Source organism: Podarcis melisellensis, assembly GCF_964234715.1.
Source record: "Podarcis melisellensis genome assembly, chromosome: 9".
Taxonomy (NCBI): domain Eukaryota; kingdom Metazoa; phylum Chordata; class Lepidosauria; order Squamata; family Lacertidae; genus Podarcis; species Podarcis melisellensis.
The window spans coordinates 74,608,066-74,635,474 of NC_138541.1; the positions used below are offsets into that span (position 1 = coordinate 74,608,066).

Sequence of the window (27,409 nt, forward strand, 5' to 3'; positions counted from 1 at the left end):
TCGCGGAACGGATTCTTTTCGTCTAGCGAGGCACCACTGTATATTTTGTAAGTAGCAATGATACGAGTGCAATATGCATAACTTTGTTTTGCGTGGTGATGGTGAGACTGTTCATTCAAGAACAGAAGAATGCACTCAAGATGCTTCTATAAGCTATGAAGTATTTAATTCACCTGTTCTAGATGGATACATAAACAATGTCTGTTTAAAGACCATGTGATGATAACTTTGCCTCCTCCCAACTTATGAAATTCTCCAGATGAGATTGAGATTTGCTGCGGAAGCTTTCTTGCAAATTAATTGTAACCATAGTCTCAGAAATAGACAGTAGCAAGCATGCTGGAGTCCCCCTCCTTGTTGACATATATTCTGTCTTGAAATGCAGCTGTGCATGCAGGAACCCTGGGGGATAATACGAAAGCATAAAATTCAGAGACCAGTGGAAGCAGATTCAGCAAGCCTCTTGCCTATACTTTTGCACATCTTGCTTCCAGAACAAGAAAATGAGAGATACACACAGGGCTTTTTTTCAGCTGGAATTCAACAGAATTCACTGGTGCCTCTCAGGTGAGCACCGTTGCTGTTAAAAGAGAACAAGGGGTGAGTTTCAGCACCTCTTTTTTATTTTTTTTTAGAAAAATAGCACAGGAAGCACATGAGATATTTCCTGATGACCCATAGAATTGAGATTCCATGAAACTCGATGTAAAATCCCCTTCTCATTCTTTATCTTGTTTTTGAAAATTGTAAATTACTCAGTACTTGTTAATGTTAAAAGATCATTTTTAAACATTGCCACCCTTCCCCCCTGGGGGTGGGGCTGGCATTGCAACCTAGCAGCCCTCTCAAGCTAGTTCACCATACCTTGATAACCTCTACTACTGCAGAAACTCTGGATCCATTTGTCTTCAACCCAGATTTTGATTAAAAACCTCCCAGTAATTATCACTCGCAGAATAGGTCCACTAAAGGCATGGGAACTGCTGGTTTCCTGCTTGCTGGAAAAAGAGAAGAGTGGGAGTGATGACATCATTTGCCAGATTTTCAGAGTACCGTATTTTTTGCACCATAACACTCACTTTTTTCCTCCTAGAAAGTAAGGGGAAATGTCTGTGCGTGTTATGGAGCGAATGCCTACGGATGGCAGGGGGATCTGCTGCAGTCGTGAGCAGAGGATCCATGGTTCCCCTTCCTTCCTCTGTGGCTCGCTTTGAAACAGCAAAGCAGGAGAAGAGTGGGGAGGAGAGAGGGACAGGGAGCCTGCTTGCTTTAAAGGAGCAAAGCGGGAGAGGAGAGGAGCCTTCTCCGCTTATACCCCTCTTCTGCATTATTAGCAGCATGCTTCTCCACACACCCCACACGTGCTCCTTGTCCCTTGAGTGCTTTTCCTTCCTTCCCCACCTAAAACGTGGTTACAAAGCATGGATCCACATGGATCCTCAGGATTTTTGCATTGGGCTACCCCAAACTCACCATCAGATCACATGTCTGTGGCCACAGCATGAACCACAAAAATCATACATCCACTGTTTCGTTATAATATTTTTTGTTTTGTTTTCCTCCTCTAAAAACTATGTGCGTGTTATGGTCGGGTGTGTGTTATAGAGCTAAAAATACGGTAATCATTGGGCTCTTTTTGACATCTCTTCATATTACATAGCTGTCAACTTTCCCCTTTTCTTGCGAGGAATCCTATTTGGAATAAGGGAATTTCCCTTTAAAAAGGGGGAAAGTTGACAGCTATGCTTCATAAGCTATGGAACCTGTCCAAATGCCTTAGCCCTCCACAAGGCTTGGGGAGTGCTACTGCCCATCTCACCACAAAAAACAATTCAACAAGATGGCCTGGACCTAAGTCAGTTTGATTCCTTTGCTGGCACTTGGGAGGTACATGATTTTGTGCCTGAGCTGCTCTGCATTCCGCTTTGCAAGGCCGCCTTCTGATAGTGCCACTCTCTATTGCAGTGATGGCCAAACTTGCCCCTCCAGCTGTTTTGGGACTACAGTTCCCATCCTCCCTGACCACTGGTCCTGTTAGCTGGGGTTAATGGGAGTTGTAGTCCAAAAACAGCTGGAGGGCCAAGTTTGCCTATGCCTGCTCTAAGCAATTATGAATGATTTACACCTTTTGCACACAATATCTGTATCGTGTCTTCAGTTGCTATTTGTGGCTTGGGTCACTTGTTTTGAGATCTTTGCCATGGAGTCACTTGATTTATTAATATACAGTAATAACACTCTGCTACATTTCTGTTTTGAGATAAAGCCACTCTCGCCCAGTTCATGCCTCAGTAAACCATGGTTAAATGTGAACTCATCTCTCCTGTTTGTCTCCTTCCCGCTAATCACGGACTTAACAGCCAAGCCAGGGATCATGGTTTATTTTGCTCCCCAAAAAACACAATCTGTAAAACAACAATTATTTGCTATAGTTCGTGGTCTGTTGGGGTGAAATATACTCGGGGTCCAGTAGTGATTTCATGCTCTTTATTGCAGCTTGTAACACATTGATTGAATTGCGCCCCCCCCCAAACCTCAGGCTTTTATATACATTATTTACACAATGAGCCCCATCTGATTGGCTGATTCTGCTTCCTTCCTGTAGCCTGATTGGTCTTTTCTTGCAGGCCAATCAGTTGTTGCATTCTACGATCCTACCAGCCTAATAGGCTGATTAACTTCTTCCTGGAGCCTGATTGGTCTCCTCCTGCAAGCCAATCACCCTACTTGCCTATCGTTCTAGGATCCAAGGTTAGTACATAACATGGGGTGAAGGATTAAGAACTGTATTGGCTCAGTCACTACAGCCTCGTCTTCCCTCACAAAGGGGTGGGGAGTCAAGGGCAACACAAGAATTATTGGGAGGTCCCATCCCTAACACTGACTCATTACTCTCTTTCCATGCAGAGCCCAGACAAGTGAGCCAGGCAGGGTCTGATGCTTATTGGGGCCAGAAGATCCAGGGGGCTGCAGCCTCATTACCACTGGGAAGAGATAAATTGCAGTATAAATAAACTGCAGAGCCCATATTGTATATCTACAGTAGACACCTGCAACCAAAGATTATGACATACATTGGAGCCAATCTGCAGCTGTGTTACAGCAGAACAAGCAACATTTTGATCAGTGAGTTGCTGCCCCACCCTTCCCCCGAATGGGGTGTTGGGTCTGTAGTTAAACCAGAACAGAGGGGGGGAGAGATTTGTGCCTTCCTATGTGATTTATTGAGTTTGACTGAGTTTACATATATGTCACTTTTCCACAACGAGCTTTGCCCAAAGCAGCTTACAGCAAACACTCAAAAACATCCAAATACAGAGCACTGGATATACAAATATACAAAATACAGGCCCTGCCAGTAAATTCAAAAATGATGAAAATAAACAGTTTGGCAAACACCAGAATAAATTCAGCAAAACAAAACAAAACATCTAGGCATAAATATGTAGCAGAACAAGAGTTAATCAACAACCATGTTTCTGGCACTGCTAAGGAGCCTGGCTTACATACAGTTCTGAGGGGGGGGGGTGGCATACAGCTGGTTCCCATAGGCCAGGGGTCAGCAACCTTTTTCAGCCGTGGGCCGGTCCACTGTCCCTCAGACCATGTCGTGGGCCAGACTATACTTTGGGGGGGGGGGATGAATGAATTCCTATGCCCCACAAATAACCCAGAGATGCATTTTAAATAAAAGCACACATTATACTCATGTAAAAACACCAGGCAGGTCCCACAAGTAACCCAGAGATGCATTTTAAATAAAAGGACACATTCTACTCATGTAAAAACACACTGATTCCCGGACCGTCCGCGGGCCGGATTTAGAAGGCAATTGGGCCACATCCAGCCCACAGGCCTTAGGTTGCCTACCCCTGCCAAAGGCTTACTCCAGAGGAGGCTGATGGCAGCAAAAGGCAAATTTGGGGTGGCGGGGGTGGAATTATGGTCAGTTTCTTCTCCAGTTTCCTGGAAACACCAATTGCTAGTGCAGGCCTTATTGACTATGTGACATACTCTGTGAAGAACTACCAGTCCCAGAGTGCCTTATGGCTGATGCACAGGCAAGCGGAAGGGACAGCTTGTGGGTGAGACAAAGCACCATAATTGCCCTCTAGGGCAGCGGGAGCCAGGGCTGCTGGTCGGATTTAGAGGCCCCAGATATTTGCAAGTAAATGTCTAGCAGACACACATACGTAGCATACGGCCCTGTCTGGCTGTAATACAAATCAGACTGGGCAGCTGGAGAGAGCGAGGGAACAGAAAGAAGCTGCACGACACAAATAAATCCGTCACCTTTTCAAAACAGACCAGGCCTTTCAGGTAATTGACTAAATAGGAAAGTAGATTTTAAAAAGCATCCAGAATGAAAATGGGTTCAGTGTAAAGACTGATGGTGGTAAGTTAAGGAAAAGCCTGCCAGATATATCATGTGACCCCACTCTGGTGATATTGTTATTAGCACTACTGTAGCTTGAAGATTTAAGCTGCTACACTATCTGATTGTTTTTCCACCAAAGATCCAGGCCTCTGCCCTAAAAAACGTAACAGATAGTTATGACTTTGCAATGAAAAAGGCCAGAAAAATAAGGCTTTGTGAATTGGGCTGTTGATGTATGTTTTGCAACTGCATTGCTCCATTACAATTTCTTTTTAAAAAATCAAACAGGGTAAGATCTTTTTAAGGACCAACCAAAATAGTTTCAAAATAGTCAGCAAGCTTTTTCGAACTCTGTTTCAGACTGGATGTTGTGTTAAACAAAACATGCAAAGAAAGGGTCACAATGTAATTTCAGAAATGTAGGAAATGTAATTTCAGAATTAAAATAGAAATGTGTGAGATTGCATAGGATGGAATTGTGGTGTGTGCTTGTACTGGGTTTCTCCACCCCCTAAAATACTGCTGCCTTCTCTCTGTGCCTCTCTCATCCACAGGCAGCAGGTACACCTGGCAGGACCGGCAATGTACAGACTGTCCTATCCTATGCAGACGGACAAAATGACTAACTAGAGGGCTGCCAGTTTCATGGGCTTGCCAAATTGTTTTGCAATAGGTGCAGAGAAACCCAGCATGGAGAGTCTAGGGTTGCCATCTTTCAAAAAGTAAAAACCAGGACACCCTAAAATTGTTGATTTCTTTTTAAGGAAAACCTAAAAGTTGTTGAGCCTTTTTAAGACAAACCCCTAAGGTGTGGAGCAACACGATTCTTCGGTTGACTTGCCCAAGATCCAGGACAAAGCGCCGCCTTTGGGGAATCCCCCCTGGATGTCAATTCTGCCTTTGAAATCCCGGTAATGTCCAGATGCATGGCAGCCCTAATGGAGACAGAGACCTGGAGAACATCCCATCATCAGAATCTGGTGCCTGTTAAGCTCAGGTGAGTGTGTGGCAGAACCCCAGACATGCCAAATGTGGTAGCACAGGCAGGATATGGGTTGTGATGGCAGCAGTGTGTTCTTGCTCTCCAGTCTAGTAGGTCTTTTTAACTTACATCACTTATGGGGTAGGAACCTGCCCATCCCTTAAGCTCAAGAGTGCATCCACCCCAGGAGATCCATCCAGTGACTCCTTTGATGGGTTTTCACAATCTCTTAAGCTTTGTTGTTTTGGTAGGCATTTTAAAATCTTATTTATTTGTTCATGTATCCCCATCTGCCACTTTATGTACTGTAAACTGTTTTTAAAATTGTTTTAAAATGTTGCTGGTTCAGCATGTTGTACATGACCTTGTTAGGTGGAAGCAAGGGTTTGAGGGCATGGGCTGCATCAGGAAAAGGAGGCAAGCAAACCAGCTAACTTAATCCCTCCCATGGTCCTCATTGCATCATCAATAATAAGTCTTTGTTCTCTGGCTAACTCCACTAAACAGCCCTATGACTTCTGCAACTTACTAGGGCCTCAGGCAGTTGATTGTAATTGATAAGGAGGGGTGAAAATCAAGGTGTCAAACCAAGTTTAAACCAATAAGAAATGTGCTTATTATTTTGTTAAAATATTGGTTATGACCAGCAAACAGTTATTATAGTTGTATTTCTATACAACCCTTCCCAGCTCACCCAGATTTTAAAACCATTTTTGTAATTACCCATAAGAGTAACTAGGGTATGAAAATACCATGGTAAAACAAAACAATCCTTTTCCCTGCTTAAGCCAGAACGTAAGAGTTAAGCAGTCTCTCCAGCCCTCCTAGCTGGACAATGGATCTTTTCAGCTCAACTTCTGTTTTCCATGGTAGGTTTCTAGATCCTCTGCAATACTCTCCTTATGATTTCAAGCTCCCTTTCCTCCTCATTCTCCAGCAACTCTGTCCTGTGTGTCTGTCTGCCAGCTTCATTTGTTTCCACACAGTGCTTGGCTACTGCCTTGGCCCACAAAGGCGCATTGGGAACTTGGTGAAAATGTCAAGGGCACAAGTCACAAAATGGCTGCACTGGGGGCCTGAGAGTGAGATGGCAGTGCCTGATTAAAGGAATCAGACCAAGATTTAAAACCTACATATTAAGTCATGGATTTCATTTGGCATTGTATCTTTCACTCTCTCGTACATGTACAGATCCCACACGGGCCATTAACAAATAGAGCAGATTATATTTGAAAATAATGCAAAATAGAAAATGCTGGGTTATAACTGTGGATAAATAGCCTTGAGGCCACCGTGCCAGGTTCTTCCCCAAATGTCCCCCACCGCCAACTGAGATACAGCAGGTGGCTTTGAGAGAAAGGGGCATTTCAGATCGTGGAATGCTATCTCCAGAAGAGCTCGCCTGTTTTTTCAGTGTCAGGCAAATAACTTTTTATTTTCCCGGATCTTTCAAATATGTGGACTTCTACATTGCACAGTGGGCTCTGAGAAACCTTTCTTATTTGCTCTCTGTCCTAATTTACTATTGTGTGCTTTGTTTTAAAGTGATTTGTTTTGATTGTATAATTGCCTTATTTGTTCTTTCTTTTGACTTTACTATAACGGTGATTTTTAATGTGAATATTAGTATAGAGACAACTGAAACCATTAATCATTCCCTCCGCTGGCTTTCTTCTTGTAGTTTCTTGCTCTTTAGTAGGTTTTTGGAGTACCATTTCAGTTTCTGGTGCATCAATGAAACTATTACCCCCATTACCAGGTGTTCCCCTGTTGTCAGTCTCCCTCCCTGTCAGGATTTAGTTTAAAGTTTTCATACCCTCTTTTTCCCTGTTGTAATCAGGGAAGCTTGGATTGTAGCTTGGATTCAATGGCACAAGGCAGTATATAAACATAGCAAGTAAATAATTGGTCTCTCTAAATATTTATTCCAAACCTCTCCTACTTTTCACAATTCTGATTTATCTGTGATTTGTTTGTGTAGATATTTCACTGAGTAGGAACCATTTCAACCATCATATTCCTTACTCCTCTAACTTATAAACAAGTGGACCAGCACTGCCATATAAACCATAGCTGAAAACAAGTGGTGGTTTCACGTGAATGCACATTGTACTGGTTCACAGTGCTGCCACACAGCTCACCCCTGCCACACCACCAGGACTCAAGTCTGGGTTTTGATGTCTGAATCTGGTCTTGTGGTTTGCTTGGGGGAAACCACAAATGCGGGTTCAGATGTCATTTGCTTCCTGGCAGCGCAGAACCAGCAAGAAAGGAGTGGAGTGAGAACTCATTCACATTTCAGTTTGTTTTCAGCTCTATTTAATGTAATGTGCAAACTAGGCCTTTGAATGTAGCATTCAGTAACTTTACTTTGTTATTGCCAGTTAGTAGAAAACCGGATTTTAGCCGTGCAAAAATCAGCATGTCCTCCAATCAGCAAAAAGTCATATGGTTTATCTGAAATAAATGAGGAAATATCCCAAAGCATTTCTTTTGCATGCACTTGCTCTTAGTTTCTTCCTGTCTTTCTCACGGCTTCCTTCTTCCACATGTTTTGACTCTCTGCTCCTTTCAAGTGCTCCTTTCCCTCACTTGGAGCTTCCACCATCTTGCCACCAGCTTCCACTTCCCGTTTGTTCTGCTCACCTGCTGGGTGGTCCACAGGATAAGAACAGGGCAGCTGCTGTAACCACAATTCTTCCCACACACGCGGCAGTTGTGCCAGCTGCTCCACACACACACACACACACACACACACACACACACACACACACACACACACACACTGCTCTTCTCTCACATGTAGATATACCACTCTGCAGAATCACCATCATGGACCATCAGAATAATAATAATAATAATAATAATAATAATAATAATAATAATAATAATAATTTATACTCCACCCTCCCTGGCCAGAGCTGGGCTCAAGGCGAAAAACACCAGTAAAATTACAATAAAAGCATAATAGGAAAGAAAACCAATTTAAAATACATGTTAAAATGCAATTTAAAATGCAGCCTCATTTTAAAAGTAGCCCATAAATCAAAACCGTAAGGGGAGGGAAACATAAGGGTCAGACTGAGTCCAAATCAAAGGCCAGGCGGAACAGCTCTGTCTTGCAGGCCTTGCGGAAAGATGTCAAGTCCCTGCAGAGCCCTAGTCTCTTGTGACAGAGCGTTCCACCAAGTCGGGGCCAGTACTGAAAAGTCCCTGGCCCTAGTTGAGACCAATCTAACCACTTTGAGATCTGGGACCTCCAAAGTGCTGTCATTTGTGGACCGTAAGGTCCTCCGTGGGGCATACCAGGAGAGGCGGTCCTGTAGAATGAAGCTCATGGGCCATTGGTGGTCTGCAGCCCACACTTTGAGAAGTCCTGCCTATACGTAGATATTCTTCTGTAAGCCACTTTGCAATTCTGGTGGAATCCAAACCCATGCAGTTTGGGAGGAATGCATATTTACATTTGTGGGTCAGACACATGCTGGCATTCACATACCTTTGGCTAAATTGCAAGAAGATGCGGGTATAAATCCTTCCCAGCCCATGCCTTATTTGGATAGATCTACACAACAGTGGCCTGAAGAAAACCTCCCAATCTTTTCTCCAAGCCAGCCACAGTTAAATTTGGATGTTCTCATTGGTGCTTCCCGAGGCAACGCTTGGAAAGTCTGAAATGCACACACAGAATGAAAAGGAGACCCTGCTTCTATTTAATCCTCCTCTTGGCTGCCATCTGTCACCTGGTCACATGACGCCTCCCAACTGGGTCTCCATGATATGCGCACGCACACACACACACCCCAGCCAGCATACGGTGCTCTTTGCCAGCCTTGAAAGGGCTATTCTGCACAGGACCACTGACAGTAGCTGCTCCAAGGTGCCTTTTGAGTGCCAGATTCTTCTATAGGAACCTGTGACTCATCAATAAAGTTCATTGTGTTCTTTATTCGAACAGCATTTAAACCTTTTTCTCTAGGGAATCCTAATTCTGACTTCCTTATATTAAAGCGCTACAGTGAAGGGGGAAATGCCATTAACAAGGAATAGAACAGGACAGGAGGTCTGTGCCTTGAAAAAGGCATATTGCGACTTCCCCTTCTTTCAGGATCCTGTGCTTTTCAGCTTGTTCAGATTGAGCATGTAATTAGTGTATAGGATACTTAAGTGTGGACTAAAGCACGTAAGAACCTTTCCTGGGGATTAACAGCCTATGGAGTACATTATTTTCTGCTTGCCATTAATCTCTAGGAAACGCCCAGCACCGAGGTCCGTATTGCTGTCTTAAAAATGAACACGCACACATTTTTTTCTTCCCACTGCTATCTTTTAAAATGTGAACAGTAGTTTCCTTTCTAATACAGAGAATTAATGCACTGTGCATTAGCCGTCAGCATTGCTTCACTGGATAAAGTGCCTGGACCTTAAAGCCAGAGCTGAGTCCATCATGTTTGCCCCAGCGCAGACTCTGGAATGGTGCTTTGGGAAATGAGATGCTGCGTTGGTAATATAACAGGGAGCAAGATCTAGCCTCCTATATGAAGAAAACTACAACATAAAAACAGCAATTTATTTAGAGGTTTTTAATCCTCATGCCGTTCTCCCCATTCCCAGTTGCTTTTGCACAGTAAATAATCTTTATGGGTTCACCATAAGGCAGATTTAAAATGCCTCTGCTGCAGTCCTGAGGCTGCAGCACACGGCTGAATAAAAGACTCCAAACAGCATTGAAATTGTTCGGATTGCAAATACATATGTGGTAATTTGAACCTACAAAAGGCAAATTCATGCTGACAAGGCTGCTGGATGGGTTTGGTTAGCAGCAGACAAGCATCTTGGAGCCCAAATCGGCCCCTGGCTCTCTCTCCCTTGCACACACATATGTAAACACAAATCTGTGTGCATGTTCCTGAAATAGGAATCTGGCACCATTTTAGCTGCTTAACTGTTTTCAGTGCTGCTGTTATATACTTCAGATGCTAACTGTGCTTCCACAAAGGTGTGAGACCTTTTTAGACACAATTGTTGTAAAGGGGTCTTTTTTGTGTACATGTCTTTCCCTCATCCTAGTGAATCTGTCAAGGCACAACTTAAAAGCTCATTCAAGCAGCCATGACCCCCTGCTTGCAGCAGATTGCCTAAAAGGTAAGGGGGGAAAAAAATCTAAAAACAAGTAAAAACTTAAAAGTAGCTTCTCAAAGGCTGCACAGATCTTTTGTTGTTGTTGTTTTTGTTAAACCTAAAGTGTTTAAAAGCTTTAATATTGATGGCCTGTCAACTTTGTCCTGATTCTTTGGCTTTCAGTTAAAAGGTTTTTGTTGTTGTAGCTTATGCAGTTGCTCTGTTGCTATGGAAACGTGACATCAAAATGACGTTTCTCTGTTTAAAAGCTTTTAACTAAATTCCTGCCTGTCAGATGTAGGCCCCATTTTGTGCACTCAAGCTTCAAGCTGTTGCAAAGAGGTTTCATGTGTTCTGTTGTCATTCAAATCCTGTAGCTTCATATGCATTGCCTTGCACTGCAAAATCCTAAACTAAAAACTGAAATCTATATTAAGTGTTCTCTTTTAAAACCCTTTTAGGTCAATCAGGAATGGCTGCTGCAGAAATTCCCAGTTATATTGTTTCCTCTCAGACTGAGAAGCACAGGAGGGCCAGGAACTGGACTGATGCAGAAATGAGAGGCTTAATGCTGGTTTGGGAAGAATTTTTTGATGAATTGAAACAAACTAAAAGGAATGCCAAAGTTTATGAGAAAATGGCTAACAAACTCTTTGAAATGACTGGAGAAATTCGACATGGAGAAGAAATAAAGATAAAAATTACAAACATGACATTCCAGTACAGGTAAGCTTCAGTTAATTCCTTTTATTTGAGTGATTTCTAGATATTAATCAGGCTCTTTGCCTTTCTGAAAATATCTTGTAAAGAGAAACCACAGATGAAAGATTAAAGGTTGTTCATAGGGCTCTTAAAAATCACTCTTAACATTCCTGATTTTTCTCCTTACTGCTTTCAAATGGTAGCATAACTTTGGTGGTGGTTTTTGTTAATTACTGCTTTTATGAAACAAGGGGATGCAGAAGATAGTATGAATTATTGTTGTTTATGTTTTTATTTTAGCTTTCACTTGCACTTTAAACTGGCACAGTTTAGATCATTTTTGAGCTGGTCTTTTCAAATGTAAAAACTAAATACAATTTAAATAAAATAATTATTGTTAAAAAATCTCTAAATTTTGCCATCACAGACTGAGGAAGTTACCCTCCGGAGGACTAAAATAACTGCATGCCTCACCACTGAGTGACACACGTTGCTATAATTGTAGCTAGCATTAGCAAAGGAACAATTACATTTGCAGACAGAAATCAGTGCACACTGTAAACACTGTTCCAGCTGGGGGAGGAAACTGAGGTATCTGAAATGAGATAATGAAGTAGTTAGAGCCCATCAGGAGAGGAAGTTGGCTTAGGAAAATGAAATATTTGCAGCCTAGGGACAGAAAAATATTTGCATGGTGTTGAAAAGCATTTTCCTATTTCTATGTGACATGAACTACCAAATCTGCTTTTAGCTATGTTCTAATTTGCGACAACATGTAATCTCTAATATGGATCTGTTGGAGGTTAGCTATAATTCATCAGCCTGAAATACATGATTCCTTTATTTAATCTCTTTTCAGTGCGGAAAAATAGTGATTAAAAAAAAGTCACAGGCATCCATGTTAAGTCTGCTTGTTTTGGGCTTTTTGGGCCTGGGTGGGTTAGGTTAGAACATCATTTTTATATTTAAACCATTTGCTATGCAATCTACAACTCCCTATTAGCATTTATAAATTTGTGTCTTTCTTCATTTTCACTTTTGCCTTGATCATCTTAAGATGGTGACCTCTTAAGTTATTATATGTGTTTTGCATGAAATGGTGAATATTCTCAAAATGATATGTTTTCACTTACATATCACCTTGCAAAGTGGCACCAGTATCATTTATAGAGTTACACTCTGAGACACATAGTTTGTGCCCTTAGTCTGACAAGAGAGTGAGAAATCCAGAAAAGGTGGGCTGAAGTTTTTAGTCTGAAGGCCCACCTCTGGTTCATAAATTGAGATGGCCCCCAAAGCATAAAGGAAAAAGAGGTGAACATGTTCCATGTCTTTCTCTCACACAACACATGAATGTGTATGCATAGAAATATATCAACAAACACCATCTCTCACACATATAATTATCCATATTTTAAAGAAATATACTGAAATGTTTTGAAAGTACAATACTGGGAGCTTTGACGCTGCCCTCTGACCATGACATACTCACAGTGCCTTAACCACTGGGATGGGACCCAGAATATAACTGGAATTGAGAACATCATAGTGTGTTTAAATCACTCTATTTATTTTGCTCATAAACTTAAACTATGCTAAAAACAAAGGCATCTAAAATATTTGGAGACTAAACATTCAAGTTTAAATATTACGGCTCTGTGTAAATGAATGATAATCTTGACACGTACAGCAACACCTTAATTAATTTCTGAGAAAGCTGAAATGTTCTGAAGAGCTCTGCTTCAGTCCAATAGCTAAGATTCTACAAAGCCTGCTATAGTCCAGAAGTAGAGATTACTAGAGGAATTGCAGTTTCTTCCCCCACCGCCTTATTGTCTCAGCTGTGGCTGAGACTGTTCTAGTTCACAAGAGAAGGTGGCAATATCAATTATTATTCATCATGCTGTTTACAAAATGGAGTGATCTAGATGGGCCTCTTCCCGAGAGATACTTATGGCAAATACCACTTTTAGTGCTTCCTCTTTTCCATGTTCACAATCAGATATCGCCAAAAAGCACTATCAAGTATGCATGGAATTTTTAAAAGTGATAAACAGGACATTTGTAACACTTGTTAGCATTTGTAACGTTTAATTTTACAACCAGATGCATGCATATAATTGAAGAACCAAGCAGTGATGCAAGAAGAGTCAAGTGGTGAGTATCAGGCCGTAAATCCTCCCTCTTACTGGTTAGGCAGCGTCACACGAGGAAAGGTCCTTGCTTGGGTGAGGAGTCATCCCACACTCTCAATTAATGCTTGAGCTAAGTGCTTAAGATTTACATAGTTCAACTTTTTTATAGATAAACCAGAGAAAACTAGGTATTGGAAATATGCTGTAGATCCTGCAATAAGCCCACGTGCAACATATAAATGCCCTTTGGTTTTCTGTTGTGGTTCATTGTGGATAGAGAAAGTGAGAGTTCCACTGCAGAGCTGCCACCTCCCGCCCTCAGTCTCTCTTCTTGAACAGGTAGCATGAATTGCGGGGCGGCTGGGAAGGATTTGGTATATAATTCTAATAATTAATAATAATAATGAGGATCCACTGTTATTTCAAGTTTTGTTTTAGGAGGACTGTGAGAGAGCGGGGAAGAATCATCATCAGGTTTTCAATTGTGGCCACTCTGACCCCGTAATTGAAAAGGGCATTGTTTTGCTCTACTTATTAAATAAGTGCTCAGTTTATTCAAGCAAAATAATTACAAATTACCTTCCACCACCCAGTAACTTTGCTTGCCTAGTTGAGAAGCACCTGCGGCAAAGACCAGCTCCTTGGCAAGGCAGTGAGGGTGTTCTGGGCAGCTGGGACGCTCTTCAGGATTGGACCTACTCAGCTGTAAAGCAGCCTTCCTCAACCCCGGCCCTCCAGATGTTTTGGGACTACAACTCCCATGATCCCTAGCTAGCAGGACCCAGTGTTCAGGGATGCTGGGAATTGTAGTCTCAAAGCATCTGGAGGGCTGAGGTTGAGGAGGGCTGCTGTAAAGCAGTCAGCTGACATGATGCGGTGGAGCAACCTTGACAGCATGACCCCGGAGGGTGCCATGCCCCTTTTGAGTTTTGCCGACTTGAAAAATAAAATGAAACCTGTTGAGTTGTATGGAATGTTAATTATCAGCTGGTGGAGATGTTAGGAGAGGGAGAAGAGTTGCTCCACACTCCAGCATGTGAGCCTGTTCTTGTGGATCCTGCCCATCACCCTACCTTCCTTGCTGGGCTTGTGTTTCTTTTCTCTCCAGGCTCTGGTTATTGTAATGTGGAGTTAAGGAGTATTTTGTTGGCTGCAGTACAAAACAGAAGTGGTTTCTGTTAGTGGAACCTGTGTGAGAGGCAGGAGAGACACCCCAGGTGTGTTAGAGAGAGAGGGGTGGCTGGATTGGTGCTTTTTTGTTTCTTGCTGCAGGGGTTGCTGGAGTTCCTAACACATATCCAGTGTGATTTATGGGTATTTTGTGTTGTTTTGATTTATTTATGGCATTTTTCTTTCATGTTGATATGTTTTCCACTGCTTTGGAGACCTTTTGGTCAAAAAATGGTATACTGTACAGGGAAATCCCCATTTGCATGCGATGGGCACATGTGCGACCACTGATGCGCACACCATTTTGGCACGGCAAGGGGGCGGGGTGGACTTATGTACGTCCAACTGACACATGTGGTGCCTAGTAACACAACCCCTGTGTAAATGGGTGGTTATATATAAGCCCTAGTATAGCACAGCAGCAAATACCGTATTTTTCCATCTATAAGACGCCCCATGTATAAGTCGCCCCCTAATTTTTTACATTATTTTTTAAGGAAAAAAACTAGTCTTATACATGGAAAAATATGGTATATCCAGAGTTAGAGATGGAGTAGCAAGCACATTAAGGAAGCTTGAGGAATTTTCTCAGTACACATTCCATTGCAGCCCACCTGATCCACACCTTCTGGATTAATGTGTATATAGGAACATATTTATCTTCCGGAATCTGCCTTTGAACAGATTTGACAAGGTGGTTTGGAGGTTACTTTTAATTAAATTTTACAAATGTGTATATTTACAAGTAAGGTGTTAGAGGCTGCAAATGGAGGCAGCCATGTTTTTTCCTTACTTTATCCCTGGGAGGGAAAGCAACATCCTTGCATCTATTTGTTCCAGAGGAATTTGCGGCCCTATTTTGAATGTGTGTAGTGCAAACAGAGGCAGCAGCTCTCTAGCTGCTTGGAGTGATGACTTGGATTGTTAAAAAAAGGATAATATCTTATTAAATACCCCATCAGTGCTTTTTTCAGTAAGAATTTTGTTTGGAACTTTAGGTGAAGAAATTACATGTTAATTGAGAAAATGGATAGAATGATCACATGTGAAACTGACATATACGTTGTTGTTTATGGAGGAGCAGTCTATAGTATATGGGTATTTAAATTACCTTGTACAATATATTATTTTACAATGTTACTAGAAACCCTTGTTATTAAAACCCGTTTTGTAGAAGTAAAAGGTATCTAAAACAATTTTGTTCTGTTTTGTTTTTTTAAATCCCCTTTCATCTATTATTCTAGAAGATAAAATAAGATTACAAATCCCTCCAGATTTCCAACTTTTTCCACTGGGAAAAAAAAATAAAACCATCAGAGGGAAAAAGAAGACCAGGAACCATTTGACCCCAATCTTATTTGTTGTCCCCCACTCTTCACATTTCTACTCTCTGTTCTATTTACAAGGATATTGAGAAGGAAGGAAAGAAGAAAGGACATATTTATTTCCCTTTCGCCGCCTTCCGAGAATCCTTTATCCTGCCATGGAGCAATAAAATGCTCAGGTTCAAGACTGACAACCAGCCCCAAATCTGAGCCCTCTAGCGATAGGTTGTACAGCACAGGAGGTGGGAAAAGAGTTGTCATCCCTCTCAAGAGGTCATTTTTTGATTGATAAATTTATTGTCATTGTCCGTATATACACAGTATACACAACAACGAAAATCAAACACCCAAAGACCGGGTTCACATACACATTTGCACGTATCTCCAACACTCTCATCCTATTCAGACATAATCTATAAAACATAACATAATCCAGAATATAACATAACCTATTAAAGGCATAACATAACCTAAAACCTATCTCATTCCTTCCTACTCCCTGCTTGCTATTTCTTGCAACTGGCCCTGAGATCATTATTTAGTGCAATCAGAGCTCTTGGATAGAAACTATTCAGAAGGCGTGTGGTTCGTGTTTTCATTGTCCTATATCTTCTGCCCGAAGGCAACAGTTCAAAGAAGTTGTGAGCAGGATGGGTGGGATCTCTCAGGATATTGTGTGACTTCTTGAAGCTGCGAGACGTGAAGATCTCATCCAGGGTTGGTAGTTGGAGCCCAATAACATTCTGGGCAATTTTAATTATTCTCTGTAAAGCTTTTTTATCCATTTCAGAGCTGCTCCCACCCATACCACGATAATATACTATAGGTTAAGACACTCTCGATGGTACTGTGATAATAGGACAGAAGTAGGTGCTGAGATAGATTCAGTCCCCTGAGCATTCTCAGGAAATACAACCTCCCCTGCACCTTCCTCACAACCATATTAATATTTGCAGTCCATGAGAGGTCCTCAGAGATATAAATGCCCAGGTATTTAAAACTACCAACCCTCTCCACCTCCTCGCCATTTATGTGCAATGGTAAAAATACACTTTTCTTTCTCCTAAAGTCAATTATGAGTTCTTTGGTTTTTTTGGTGTTAAGCATAAGATTGTTTTCTTTACACCATTGAATTAACCCCTGTACTTCTTTCCTATAAGCAGTCTCATCGTTCTCACTAATGAGCCCCACCACTGTTGTATCATCCGCAAATTTGATGATTGTGTTGGACTTATACAGTGGGGTGCAATCAAATGTGTACAGGGAATAGAGAAAGGGACTTAGCACACATCCCTGAGGGGCTCCTGTGCTTAATACTAGAGTAGAAGAATAGTAAGGTCCCATTCTCACTGTCTGCGGCCTATCAGTCAGGAAATTCCTTACCCACAGACAGATCTTCTGATGTATACCCAAATTGGTCATTTTAAGGAATAACCTGTCTGGCAGAATTGTATTGAAGGCAGAACTGTAGTCCACAAACAACAGCCTTGCGTAGGTTCCCTGTCGTTCTAGATGACTCAGTACAGTATGGACAGCGATGGAAATAGCATCATCAGTAGATCTGTTTCTTCTGTATGCAAACTGGAACGGGTCTAGAGTGGATGGAAGACCAGCCTTAATATGATCTAGCACCAATCTCTCAAAACATTTCATAACGACAGATGTTAGGGCTATTGGTCTATAGTCATTGAGAGATACCACCACTGACTGCTTGGGGACGGGCACTGTAATCGATGTCTTCAGGCAGGTAGGGACAGAACCCTGCAACAGGGATAGGTTAAAAATGGCCGTAAATACTCCAGCTAATTCTGCAGCGCAGTCCCTAATAACTCGTCCCATGATTCCATCCGGTCCAGCTGCCTTCCTAATGTTAATGCTCCGAAAGGCACGTTGTACGTCAGAGGTCTGTAATAAAAATGGTTGTTTATCAGTAATAGTTTCTGATGATGTGCTGGTAGCCAATGCTGTAGTGACGGTAGTTCCAGTTCCCACCTCGAAGCGACTAAAGAATTGATTCAGTTGATCAGCCAGGTGCGCACTGCTGCTAGCCAGTTCGTTTTTAATATTTTGCCCTGTAATTTGTCGCAGGCCTTGCCATACTCGACGAGGGTTGGAGCTCTCAAAATGCTTTTCGATCCTCCGGCAGTACATAGCAGGGATGGAACTCACTGGAATGGAGTATCGTCACCTCTTTTTTTGCTTGCCCATGGCAGCCATTCTGTACTGGTACCTCATTCTTCACCCCTTCAAAAGCTGTGTATAAAGCATCCTTATATATCTAATTTCCAAACTTCATAAAATGTGATTTATATTTTTTTAAACATCAAAAACATCACTGGGTGCAGGAGTTCACTAGATCCTTGCTATGCTTTTCAGTGTGGATTCTTTGATGTCGTAATTGGAGAGAGAGAACTCACTCAAATTGCTTCAGAAAGTTGCATTTGAATATTTTACCAGTTTTCTGTTCTATTTGAATAATTCATTCATAGCAGAGACACAACTTAAGTACTGCACTTTTGCTCCTCTCTCCCCTTTAGCCACCGATTGGCACATGAGCAATGTTATTTATAATTTATTTTGAAAGCTTTTTTACAAGCCTCAAGAGATTAATCTTGTTTTCATTCAGCAGGTCAAGTAGAGTATTAGCAAACAAAATACCATAATAATAAAAAGAGAATCCAAGAGACAGGAATGCTATATTTTGAATGAAAAGAAACTGGAATGTGTATATACTTTATTTTATTTTATTTATTTATTTATTGCACTTGGTACTTTGAAAAGCATCAACTATATATGAAATGGCAGGTGTAAAGCCTAGGACCCTAGGATTCACATAGGATTCTTAGAGTTCACACATGCATGTAACATTGCTTCGTTACTCAAGACTCGAATACTCACTTCTGAGTGTGGGAACTCAAGTTACTTGTGGTTATTGAAAGGTTATTTAATCATACATTTCTTATGCTGCTCAGTATAAAAAGAAATTTCTGAGCAGTTTACATAAAGTATAACCAGAAAAATAATAAAATTCATATAAGAATACAATAACAGCATTCAAATAAGACTTCTTAAAAGCTAAATAAAATACAATAACAGCATTCAAATAAGACTTCTTAAAAGCTAAATAAAAAGAGCAGAGCTGTATAATGTAGGTAAAATGGAGCAGTACAACAACAACAACTGAGAATCAGTGTCTAGGAAAACTTGTGCAAAAATATGTGACTTTAAGAGGTGCTTAAAGCTGGTTGCTGTGTCTACCTCTCAGCCCACCTGAGGGAGGTCATTCCTAAGGACCAGTGCTGCCACCAAAGAGGTCTGCTCGTCTGCTGTCACCAAGGGACAATCCACTGGTCCTTAGAAGACTAGTAGGATTTCATCAGAAGGGCTTGGTCTGTACTGAGGGAAGCAGTCTGCTAGGCCAAATGGTACCCATTCCTTAGAGTGCTGTTTGTCTTTTTAGTTTTTTGATGGCTTCGTCACATATCCTAGAATCAGAGAATTGTAGAGTTGGAAGGGACCATGGGGTCATGTAGTCCTATGCAATGTAGGAATCGCAACTAAAAAAACCATGCAACCTCTGCTTAAACATCTCCAAGGAAGGAGAGTCCACCGCCGCTCAAAGGTGTGTGTTCCACTGTCAAAGAGCTCATACTACCCGAAAGTTCTTCCTGATGTTTGGTTGGAATCTCCTTTCTTGTAACTTGAATCCATTGGTATGGAACCTACTCTTCAGAGCAGGAGAAAACAAGCTTTCTGCATCCTCCATGTGACAGCCCTTTAGATATTTGAAGCTGGCTAACATATCTCCTTTCAGTCTCCTCTTATCAACTGTTCTTCATAAGGCTTGGTTTCCAGACCCTTGATTTTCTTGGTTGGCCTCCTCAGCATATGTTCCAGCTTGTCAATACCCTTCTTGAATTGTGGCACACATAACTAGGCACACAACTCTAGGTGTGATCTGACTCACGGAGAATAGAGCAGTACTACTACTTGATAGTACCAGAAGTGGCTTAGTCACGCTGGCCACATGACCCGGAAGCTGTACGCCAGCTCCCTCGGCCAGTAAAGCAAGATGAGCGCTGCAACCCCAGAGTCAGCCACAACTAGACCTAATGGTCAGGGGTCCCTTTACCTTTACCTTTAAATTTAAACCCCACTGGTCTACAACCCTTAGCCCATGAGAGCGCTTGGACTAAAATTGTCAACCAAAAGCTTTACTTTTCTGGTTTATCACCACAACAGTTATTAACACTGGGCTTCTGTAAAGCAAATAATTTACTGAATTTTCCTTCTATAAGACGCACCAGACCATAAGACGCACCTAGTTTTTGGAGGAGGAAAATAAGAAAAAAAATATTCTGAATCTCAGAAGCCAGAACAGCAAGAGGGATCGCTGCACCGCGATCCCTCTTACTGTTCCGGCTTCTGGGATAGCTGCACAGCCTGCATTCGCTCCATAAGACTTTTTAGGAGGGAAAAAGTGAGTCTTATAGAGCAAAAAATACAGTAATTAGACAGTGCCTATATTATATTGAGCGACAGAATAATTTAGCCACAATAAGGAAATTTTGTCCATGGTATGATTATTTTCCACCTAGTCGTTTTGACACTTTGGAACCCGATTTGCAAAATCTAACCATTCCAAAATACAGGTGCGCTTTCACTTTTGCAAGATTGAATATACTGCCTTCAGGTGTACTTGAGGGTCGATTTCAAAAAATTCCGCTGGAAAAACAGTTATATCCCTGTGGAGATGGCAGTATTGAGTCAGTGGCTCATGTGCTTCTGGCTTGCACTCTTTATAAAGTTTGAGGAGTGAGGTTCTTACCCCTCTGCTATTGTCCATGCCTGGGCGCTCAACCTTTGCTACTCTGTCCTTTTTTCTAGCAGATCAAGATGATCATGTGACAGCAAAAACTGCAAAAAATTTAGCAGGGGCAATTAGAATAAGATCTATTACTTGATTATTGATGGAAACCTCCAAAATGTATTTTGTATAGTTCCGTTTTAACCTCTATCTTCAGTACATTTTATTTTATTGCATTTTATGATGCACATAGAGATCATCTATTCACTCAGGTTTTGCTTAAGTAGAGATGGCCTTTCCTTATGGATGTGCTAATCTTGCTATTGTGTTATACCGAAGTTGATCTGTTTGGTCTTATTGTTTATGATGTTTTTAGTGTGACCTGCTCTGAGATTTATTTTTAAAATAAGGGTGTGCTCTAAATTCCTCAATTAAATAAAGAGGAATGCCCACCCTGTATGAATACACTTCAGCCCACTGATCAAGACATGGGGACTTGTGATAGTCCACCATGCTGCCTTAGAAAATTTCTGCTAAATTGTTTATTTATTGTTTTTAGAATCCACCATTTCAACCAGAAGGTTCACAGGACAATACGCAGTATTATATTAAAAGACTATGGAACATAATATAAAACCAGTACGTCTCATAAAAAACAACCAGCATAACAGTAAAAAGAGAATTAATTAGTTCAGCTGTCCCCAAACATCTGAAGTTGTTTCATAATACCGAAAAGCTTCTAATGTGGAGGACAATTGTATTTTTTCATTTAACAACCGGAAAGCGGGGAGGTCCTGCTCCATGTTGTCATGCTATTAACCATAGTTGTTGATAGAATTACAGCAGTTTATCTCCCATGGACCTTAAGGCCCAGGTTGGAAAATGATGGGAGTGACCCTTCTTCAAACACTTGTGTGCTTGAATAGCATTTTCTGTCAAAGTGTTCTTTTCTGGCCTCTTCAGCACAAATGACAATTTCTAGAAACCGTTGCCTTTTTCAAAAGTTTGGAGTCAGAAATGGAAACAAGTATTTGGTTTGCTTGAATGGGAATTCAGTTGGAAGTCAGTTAAACAGTTGAGATACGCACATTCTCCAAGACCAGTTGGATGATGTGCCAAATGCATTTGAGATGTGCACATTCCTTAGGACCTTTTGGAGATTATGTATACTGACCAGGAAATGTGCACAATCAATGAACAGATTATCACGTGCACATATTAACAGCTCAACTTACATCCCTCCCATCACACACACATATTTTTTATAGTAGAATTTTTGAAACCTGCATGAAATTACTATCTGAGTTTTCATGATTATTTCTTTCATTGCAGGAAATTAAAATGTATGACTGATAGTGAAACGCTTGCACCTGATTGGCCTTACTTTAAAACCATTGATAGAATACTCTCTAAAGTGTCAGAGCACAATGATGTGAAAATGCATGACAGTCAGCTGCCCGGTCCTTCAACATCCCAGACTGAGGCATCACAGTCTCCATCTGCCAAGTCTACTCCACTCTATTTGCCTTATAACCAGTTCACATATGAAGGGAGAGAAGAATTTTTTGAAGATGAGCATTCTGAGAGCTCTTCCAGCTTACTTTCTTATAAGTTAAGGTAACAGTTATATATTACTTTGATATCTTACATATTGGGCCCTATGTGGGATATAGGATGAAGCTGCAAAAATCTATTTCTTTAAGGACCACTTAATTTGGGGGCTTCAGGGGCTCTCTGTTTTCTTCAGCTGTGAAGGGTCTAGTAGTAGTTCTAGTTTAAGTCAGATGTATGCAAAGCGTTGCTGTCTTTTAATGTGAAAAATTATAGGCTCTGTTTTGTGGGATTCCAGACCATCTCCATCAGCAACTCTTGATGTATCAGGGGAGAAGTGATACAGTGAGGTCTCCCCCATCAATTGGACCATCTGATCCTCCCATCCTAAAACCACCACAGGCTTATTTTTCTCTTCCCTCACTGTCTGTTCCTTTTTGTATTGCACTGAGTTACTTGTAAGCCGTTGTTTTAAACTGTGAGTTGCCTTGAGTGCATTGACACAAAGACAACACATGCTGTAAATGTAGTAAGTAATTAAAAAGGTAGTCCAGCTACCAAGACAGAAATCGTAATTCTCAAACTTATAACAAACCATGACTTTGATCCTTTAAAATAATAATAATTCATAATTCAAACCAAGATTAATTATGAGTTACTTGATATTAACTTGCACCTTAGTCATGGTTTGCCTGACTAAGCAACCAAATTCCTTCACCTTTGTGCATGCTCAGATAATTATTGTTGTCACCCTTTAGTTTCCAAAGGACATGAATAATATCTGTTCGCAATATGCATGTGTATAATGATTTTATTTTAACACTTCAATTGCTCATTGACAAATGGAGCATCAAGTCTATAGAGCATCAAGCTTCTGTATGGATTTGAGCACTAAGTAGATTGGGGCTGGGAGGGGGCACTTGCTACCTAATTCCATTCTAGGATTTCTGAGAGCATTTCAGTCTATTTAAACTGGAAATGGAAGGAATGACAGACGGTCAGAGGAATTTCCTGTCATCATGTGATGAAGGTTTCAAATGAACAGCTTGTCAATAAAAACATGATTGACATGCTGATCTACATCTACCCTAAGAGTCATAGAACCATAGAATTATAGAATTATAGAGTTGGAAGAGACCCCAAGGGTTATCTAGTCCAGCCCCCTGCAATACAGGAATCTCACCACCTCCCAAGCCAGTCCGTTCCACTGTTGAACAGCTCTTACCGTCAGAAAGTTCTTCCTAATGTTTAGTCGGAATCTCATTTCTTGCAACTTGTAGCCATTAATTTGGATCCTGCCCCCCAGAGCAGAAGAAAACAAGCTTGCTCCATCTTCCATGTGGCAGCCCTTGAGATATTTGAAGATGGCTACCATATCTCCTCTCAGTCTCCTCTTACCCAGGCTAAACATACCCAGCTCCCTCAGCCGTTCCTCATAAGGCTTGGTTTCCAGACCCTGCATCATCTTGGTTACCCTCCTCTGCACATATTCTAGCACAGGGGTCAGCAAACTTTTTCAGCAGGGGGCCGGTCCACTGTCCCTCAGACTTTGTGGGGGGCCAGACTATTTTTTTTGGGGGGGGGAGAACAAATTCCTATGCCCCACAAATAACCCAGAGATGCATTTTAAATAAAAGGACACATTCTACTCATGTAAAAACACACTGATTCCCGGACCGTATATGGGCCAGATTTAGAAGGCGATTGGGCCGGATCCGCCCCCTCCCCGGGCCTTAGTTTGCCTACCCATGTTCTAGCAGGTCAACATATCCTTCTTAAATTGTGGTGCCCAGAACTGGAGACAGTACTCCAAGTGGTGTCTGACCAAGGCAGAATAGAGTAGTACTATGACTTCCCTTGATCTGGACACTATGCTTCTGTTGATGCAGCCTAGAGGATCATTAGCTTTTTTGCTGTTGCATTGCACTGTTGACTCATGTTAAGCATGTGGTCTACTAAGACACCTAGACCCTTTTAGACCCCTAGTACTCTTCTATTATAAATTATTTTAAATATGCAAAGTTTTTCATTAAAAGATACTGCTATGTTCCACCACAATCTCTATGCAGTGACAGACTCCAGGTGTTCCAAGTGCTTTTTCCAGGGTTCAGTTTCCTGAGAATGAAGGTCAGTGGTGGTGTGTTTAGGATATGTGGTTTCATTTACACATATATACAACCTGAGCAGAAGATGGGTTAGCAGTATTAACACCCCAACAGATCTTGTTCCTCCACTAGTCACAACTTAAGATCCAGCACAGATCATGCACATCTCTGTCTCTCCAGCTTCCAATTCTCACACACAACTCTGGCTGTTGTTCACCTATGTAGCAGCCAGTTTGGGTGGGGCGGAGGAGAAAAGCCCACCTGGCCAAAGGAACAAGTTTGTCAAGCTTCCCCTTACATCCCCTTAGGATTGCAGGCCTGGAAGGCAAACCAGGGTTTCATCCAGACTGACCCCACCCCAAACTCTAAACAATACAATTAGACTGTTTTTGGTTTTTTTGCATTTCTTTTCTCTCATCACGTTGTTTTCTCCACACTAGGTACATATACAACTAACAACAGAAGATAACAGCTACAGCGAAGTGGGCTGTAGTCTATTAAAACATATGGCATAATATACTTGCTAGTCTTTAAGGTGCCGAAGACTCTATGTTGTTTATACTGCCTAACATAGCCAGCCCTCTGGCTATGTTATATAAAGCATTATTTTCAGATGGGAGGGGGTGGCTTGGGACCTTGGGTTGGTGGGATGTGCTGTCAAACAGTATTCCCTGTGAAAACAATGCCAAGTGCTGGGTGAGTATATCAAATAATGCTTCCAGCTGGGTTATAGGGGAGCATGGAATACCCAATGAGTTTGAGAGAAATTTGAGAAACTACAGGAGTGTTCCCTTGCTTTGCCAGGGTCCCAACAGCATGGAAGACTTTTCTTGAGTTCAAGTGAATGCATGTGCAGGGCAGCCCTGCTTTTGCCCAGTCTAGGTGAACATTAGATATTACCCAACCATGTGATAAGGCAGATTTAATGCCGAAATGTTTGCTTTTCAGAGCTGAAGAGAGGCCCATAAAGAAAAGGAAAATGCAGAGTTGTAGCTTTCAAAAGAAGAAACTAAAGTTAATGGAAGCAATGCTAGAGGAACAAAAGAAACTGAGTAGGGCAATGGAAGAAACTTGCAGGGAAGTAAGAAGGATTCTGGACCAGCAGAACATCATCCAAGTTCAGAGCCTGCAGCTGCAAGAGAGAATGATGAATTTATTGGAGAAAATGATATCGAAAGCCAATGTTTAGTTTCTTTTGCAGTGCTCCTGAAAATACAATATTTATCTATTTTACAGAAATTACATATCCTAGGATTGCCTCTTCCTTCCAGGTAAATAAAAAATTGTAATGTAATTATGAAGAGTTTAATCAGTGTAGGAGGTGAGCCATCTAGACAACTGGGTGTTTCTTAATGAAATAAAATGTGGTCTTGCTTTGTGAATTTTTTTTTTCTAGATTCTAGACAGTTTATTCGAATTGGGATGCTCAGTTTAGGGCAGCCAACTATTTTCTGTTCAAGGACCCTGGAAATGACAGCACACTGTTCTGTTGCTTCACTCCCAGGGGCAGATGCAGTCCCCTTCTCAAAGCACACGGCAGCTTTGAAAAAATGAGGGATCAAAGGTCCTTAGACCACTTTGTCTACAGTGCAAGGAAAGACTCAAAAATCATTTGATTTTCTTTGCCTCACTCTCTGCGGTGGCAGAGAGGAGAAATCACCTGGTGTGGAAACAGTTGTACTTACATTGTTGGGAGACTAATCAAAATGCAATTTCATGATACATATTTTGAGAAGAAGAGTATTTAAATGTAGCTTTTCATGTCTATTTTTAAAAAACCCGAGAATAATGCAGAAACAGGATAGAACGGATTTATGAGTGAACAGTTCCTCTGCCCCCAACAAAGGAGAGAGGAAGAGGGGTTGGCGCAAAAAATTGCCCCTGAAATTAGTCTCCCATTATCTGTGTACGGTCATGAGCTTCGACAACAGCTGGAGCTGAGCAGTAGGAGAAGTGGCAAGGACGTTGGAGACAGTATGACACTGGGGTGTATGACGGCGCAACGCTGCTATCGCAACAGAATCAAACACGGGAGGAGCTTCCTATCCTTCTCACACTGCAGCACATCGTTGTGTGAATTTTTTCACCCTTCCTCGCCAGCTTTCCCTCTTTCCAGACACACCAAGTACTTGCGTCACTATTGCAGTAAAGTACCGTATTTTTTGCTGTATAAGACTCACTTTTTCCCTCCTAAAAAGTAAGGGGAAATGTGTGTGTGTGTGTCTTATGGAGCGAATGCACACTGCGCAGCTATCCCAGAAGCCAGAACAGCAAGAGGGATCGCTGCTTTCACTGTGCAGCGATCCCTCTTGCTGTTCTGGCTTCTGGGATTCAGAATATATATTTTTTCTTGTTTTCCTCCTCCAAAAACTAGGTGCGTCTTATGGTCTGGTGCATCTTATAGAGCGAAAAATACAGTAATGCCCCACCCCCTGCTGCCAATAGAGCTCTTTGCGAAAGGGACCCCTAGGTACGCCTCTGGTCACCAAACAGTACCAGTTGTGTGGTCAGCTGCAAGGAGGTTTGGGATTTAAACCAAAAGAGAATAGCCAGTATGCCCTTGAATACCTGTTGCTTGAGGGATCTAGTTGGCTCTTGTGAGAACAGGAAGCTTGACTAGATGGGCCTTTGGCCTGATCCTGCACACTTTTCCCACGTTCAGGGTGTATGAAAACTCCAGACCTTTAGGCTACATTGGCTGTCAAGAGATGCAGAAGAGCCAACCATGCACAGTATGGGGGGAAATAATTAAACACTGGCTGTATGCAGTTTTAAATTTAATAAAATGCTGGTGGCTTGGTCTGTTTAGGTTCTCCTCCGACTGCTGTCCTGATAGACTGGGAGAGCTTGAAAGATTTGTAGCTCTATTTCTCCCCTTGCATTTATCTGCTATTTCAGGTACAAGAGCCTCCATTTTGTTCCCTGCTAGATAGAAAAGGTCAGGGGGTAACATTCGGCTGACCTGGAGAGGCTGAGAGAAGCAGAGGGGTTGGTGGTCAAGGCCTTCAGGGACGTGATAGCTGTGTCCCATTGCAAGGAGGAAATCTCTCCTGCTTTCATGGGAGGGGGGTGAGCTTGGGGAAGGGGCATCACTGAGGAAGAGGGAGCTACGCAGTTATCCTCCCGTGCCAGT

At 41.7% G+C, this 27,409-nt stretch overlaps 1 protein-coding gene across 9 annotated transcripts; it reads left to right on the top strand.

Moving 5' to 3' along the window:
• The first annotated feature begins 412 nt into the window (after positions 1 to 412).
• MSANTD1 (Myb/SANT DNA binding domain containing 1) lies at positions 413 to 25,658 on the top strand. Of its 9 annotated transcripts, none has more exons than XM_081925758.1 (7): positions 413 to 567; positions 2,908 to 3,126; positions 5,225 to 5,375; positions 10,943 to 11,207; positions 13,290 to 13,340; positions 21,953 to 22,237; positions 25,225 to 25,658. In XM_081925758.1, the coding sequence occupies exons 4-7, from the start codon at positions 10,954 to 10,956 to the stop codon at positions 25,463 to 25,465; spliced, it is 831 nt and encodes a 276-aa protein (XP_081781884.1). In that variant the 5' UTR covers positions 413 to 567; positions 2,908 to 3,126; positions 5,225 to 5,375; positions 10,943 to 10,953; the 3' UTR covers positions 25,466 to 25,658. The 9 variants fall into 9 exon arrangements, with proteins under 9 accessions (XP_081781884.1, XP_081781885.1, XP_081781882.1 ...); XM_081925759.1 differs by lacking the exon at positions 413 to 567 and adding an exon at positions 2,698 to 2,751; XM_081925756.1 differs by lacking the exons at positions 413 to 567; positions 2,908 to 3,126 and adding an exon at positions 3,929 to 4,396 and having other exon boundaries at positions 5,143 to 5,375.
• The last annotated feature ends 1,751 nt before the right edge of the window (positions 25,659 to 27,409 follow it).

Bases quoted from the DNA above. Each gene is read 5' to 3' on its own strand.
- MSANTD1 (XM_081925754.1), top strand. From the start codon at position 10,337: ATGCTAACTGTGCTTCCACAAAGGTGTGAGACCTTTTTAGACACAATT. The intron at 11,208-13,289 runs GTAAGCTTCAGT...TTTTACAACCAG, and splicing joins AACATGACATTCCAGTACAG to ATGCATGCATATAATTGAAG. The intron at 13,341-21,952 runs GTGAGTATCAGG...CTTTCATTGCAG, and splicing joins GATGCAAGAAGAGTCAAGTG to GAAATTAAAATGTATGACTG.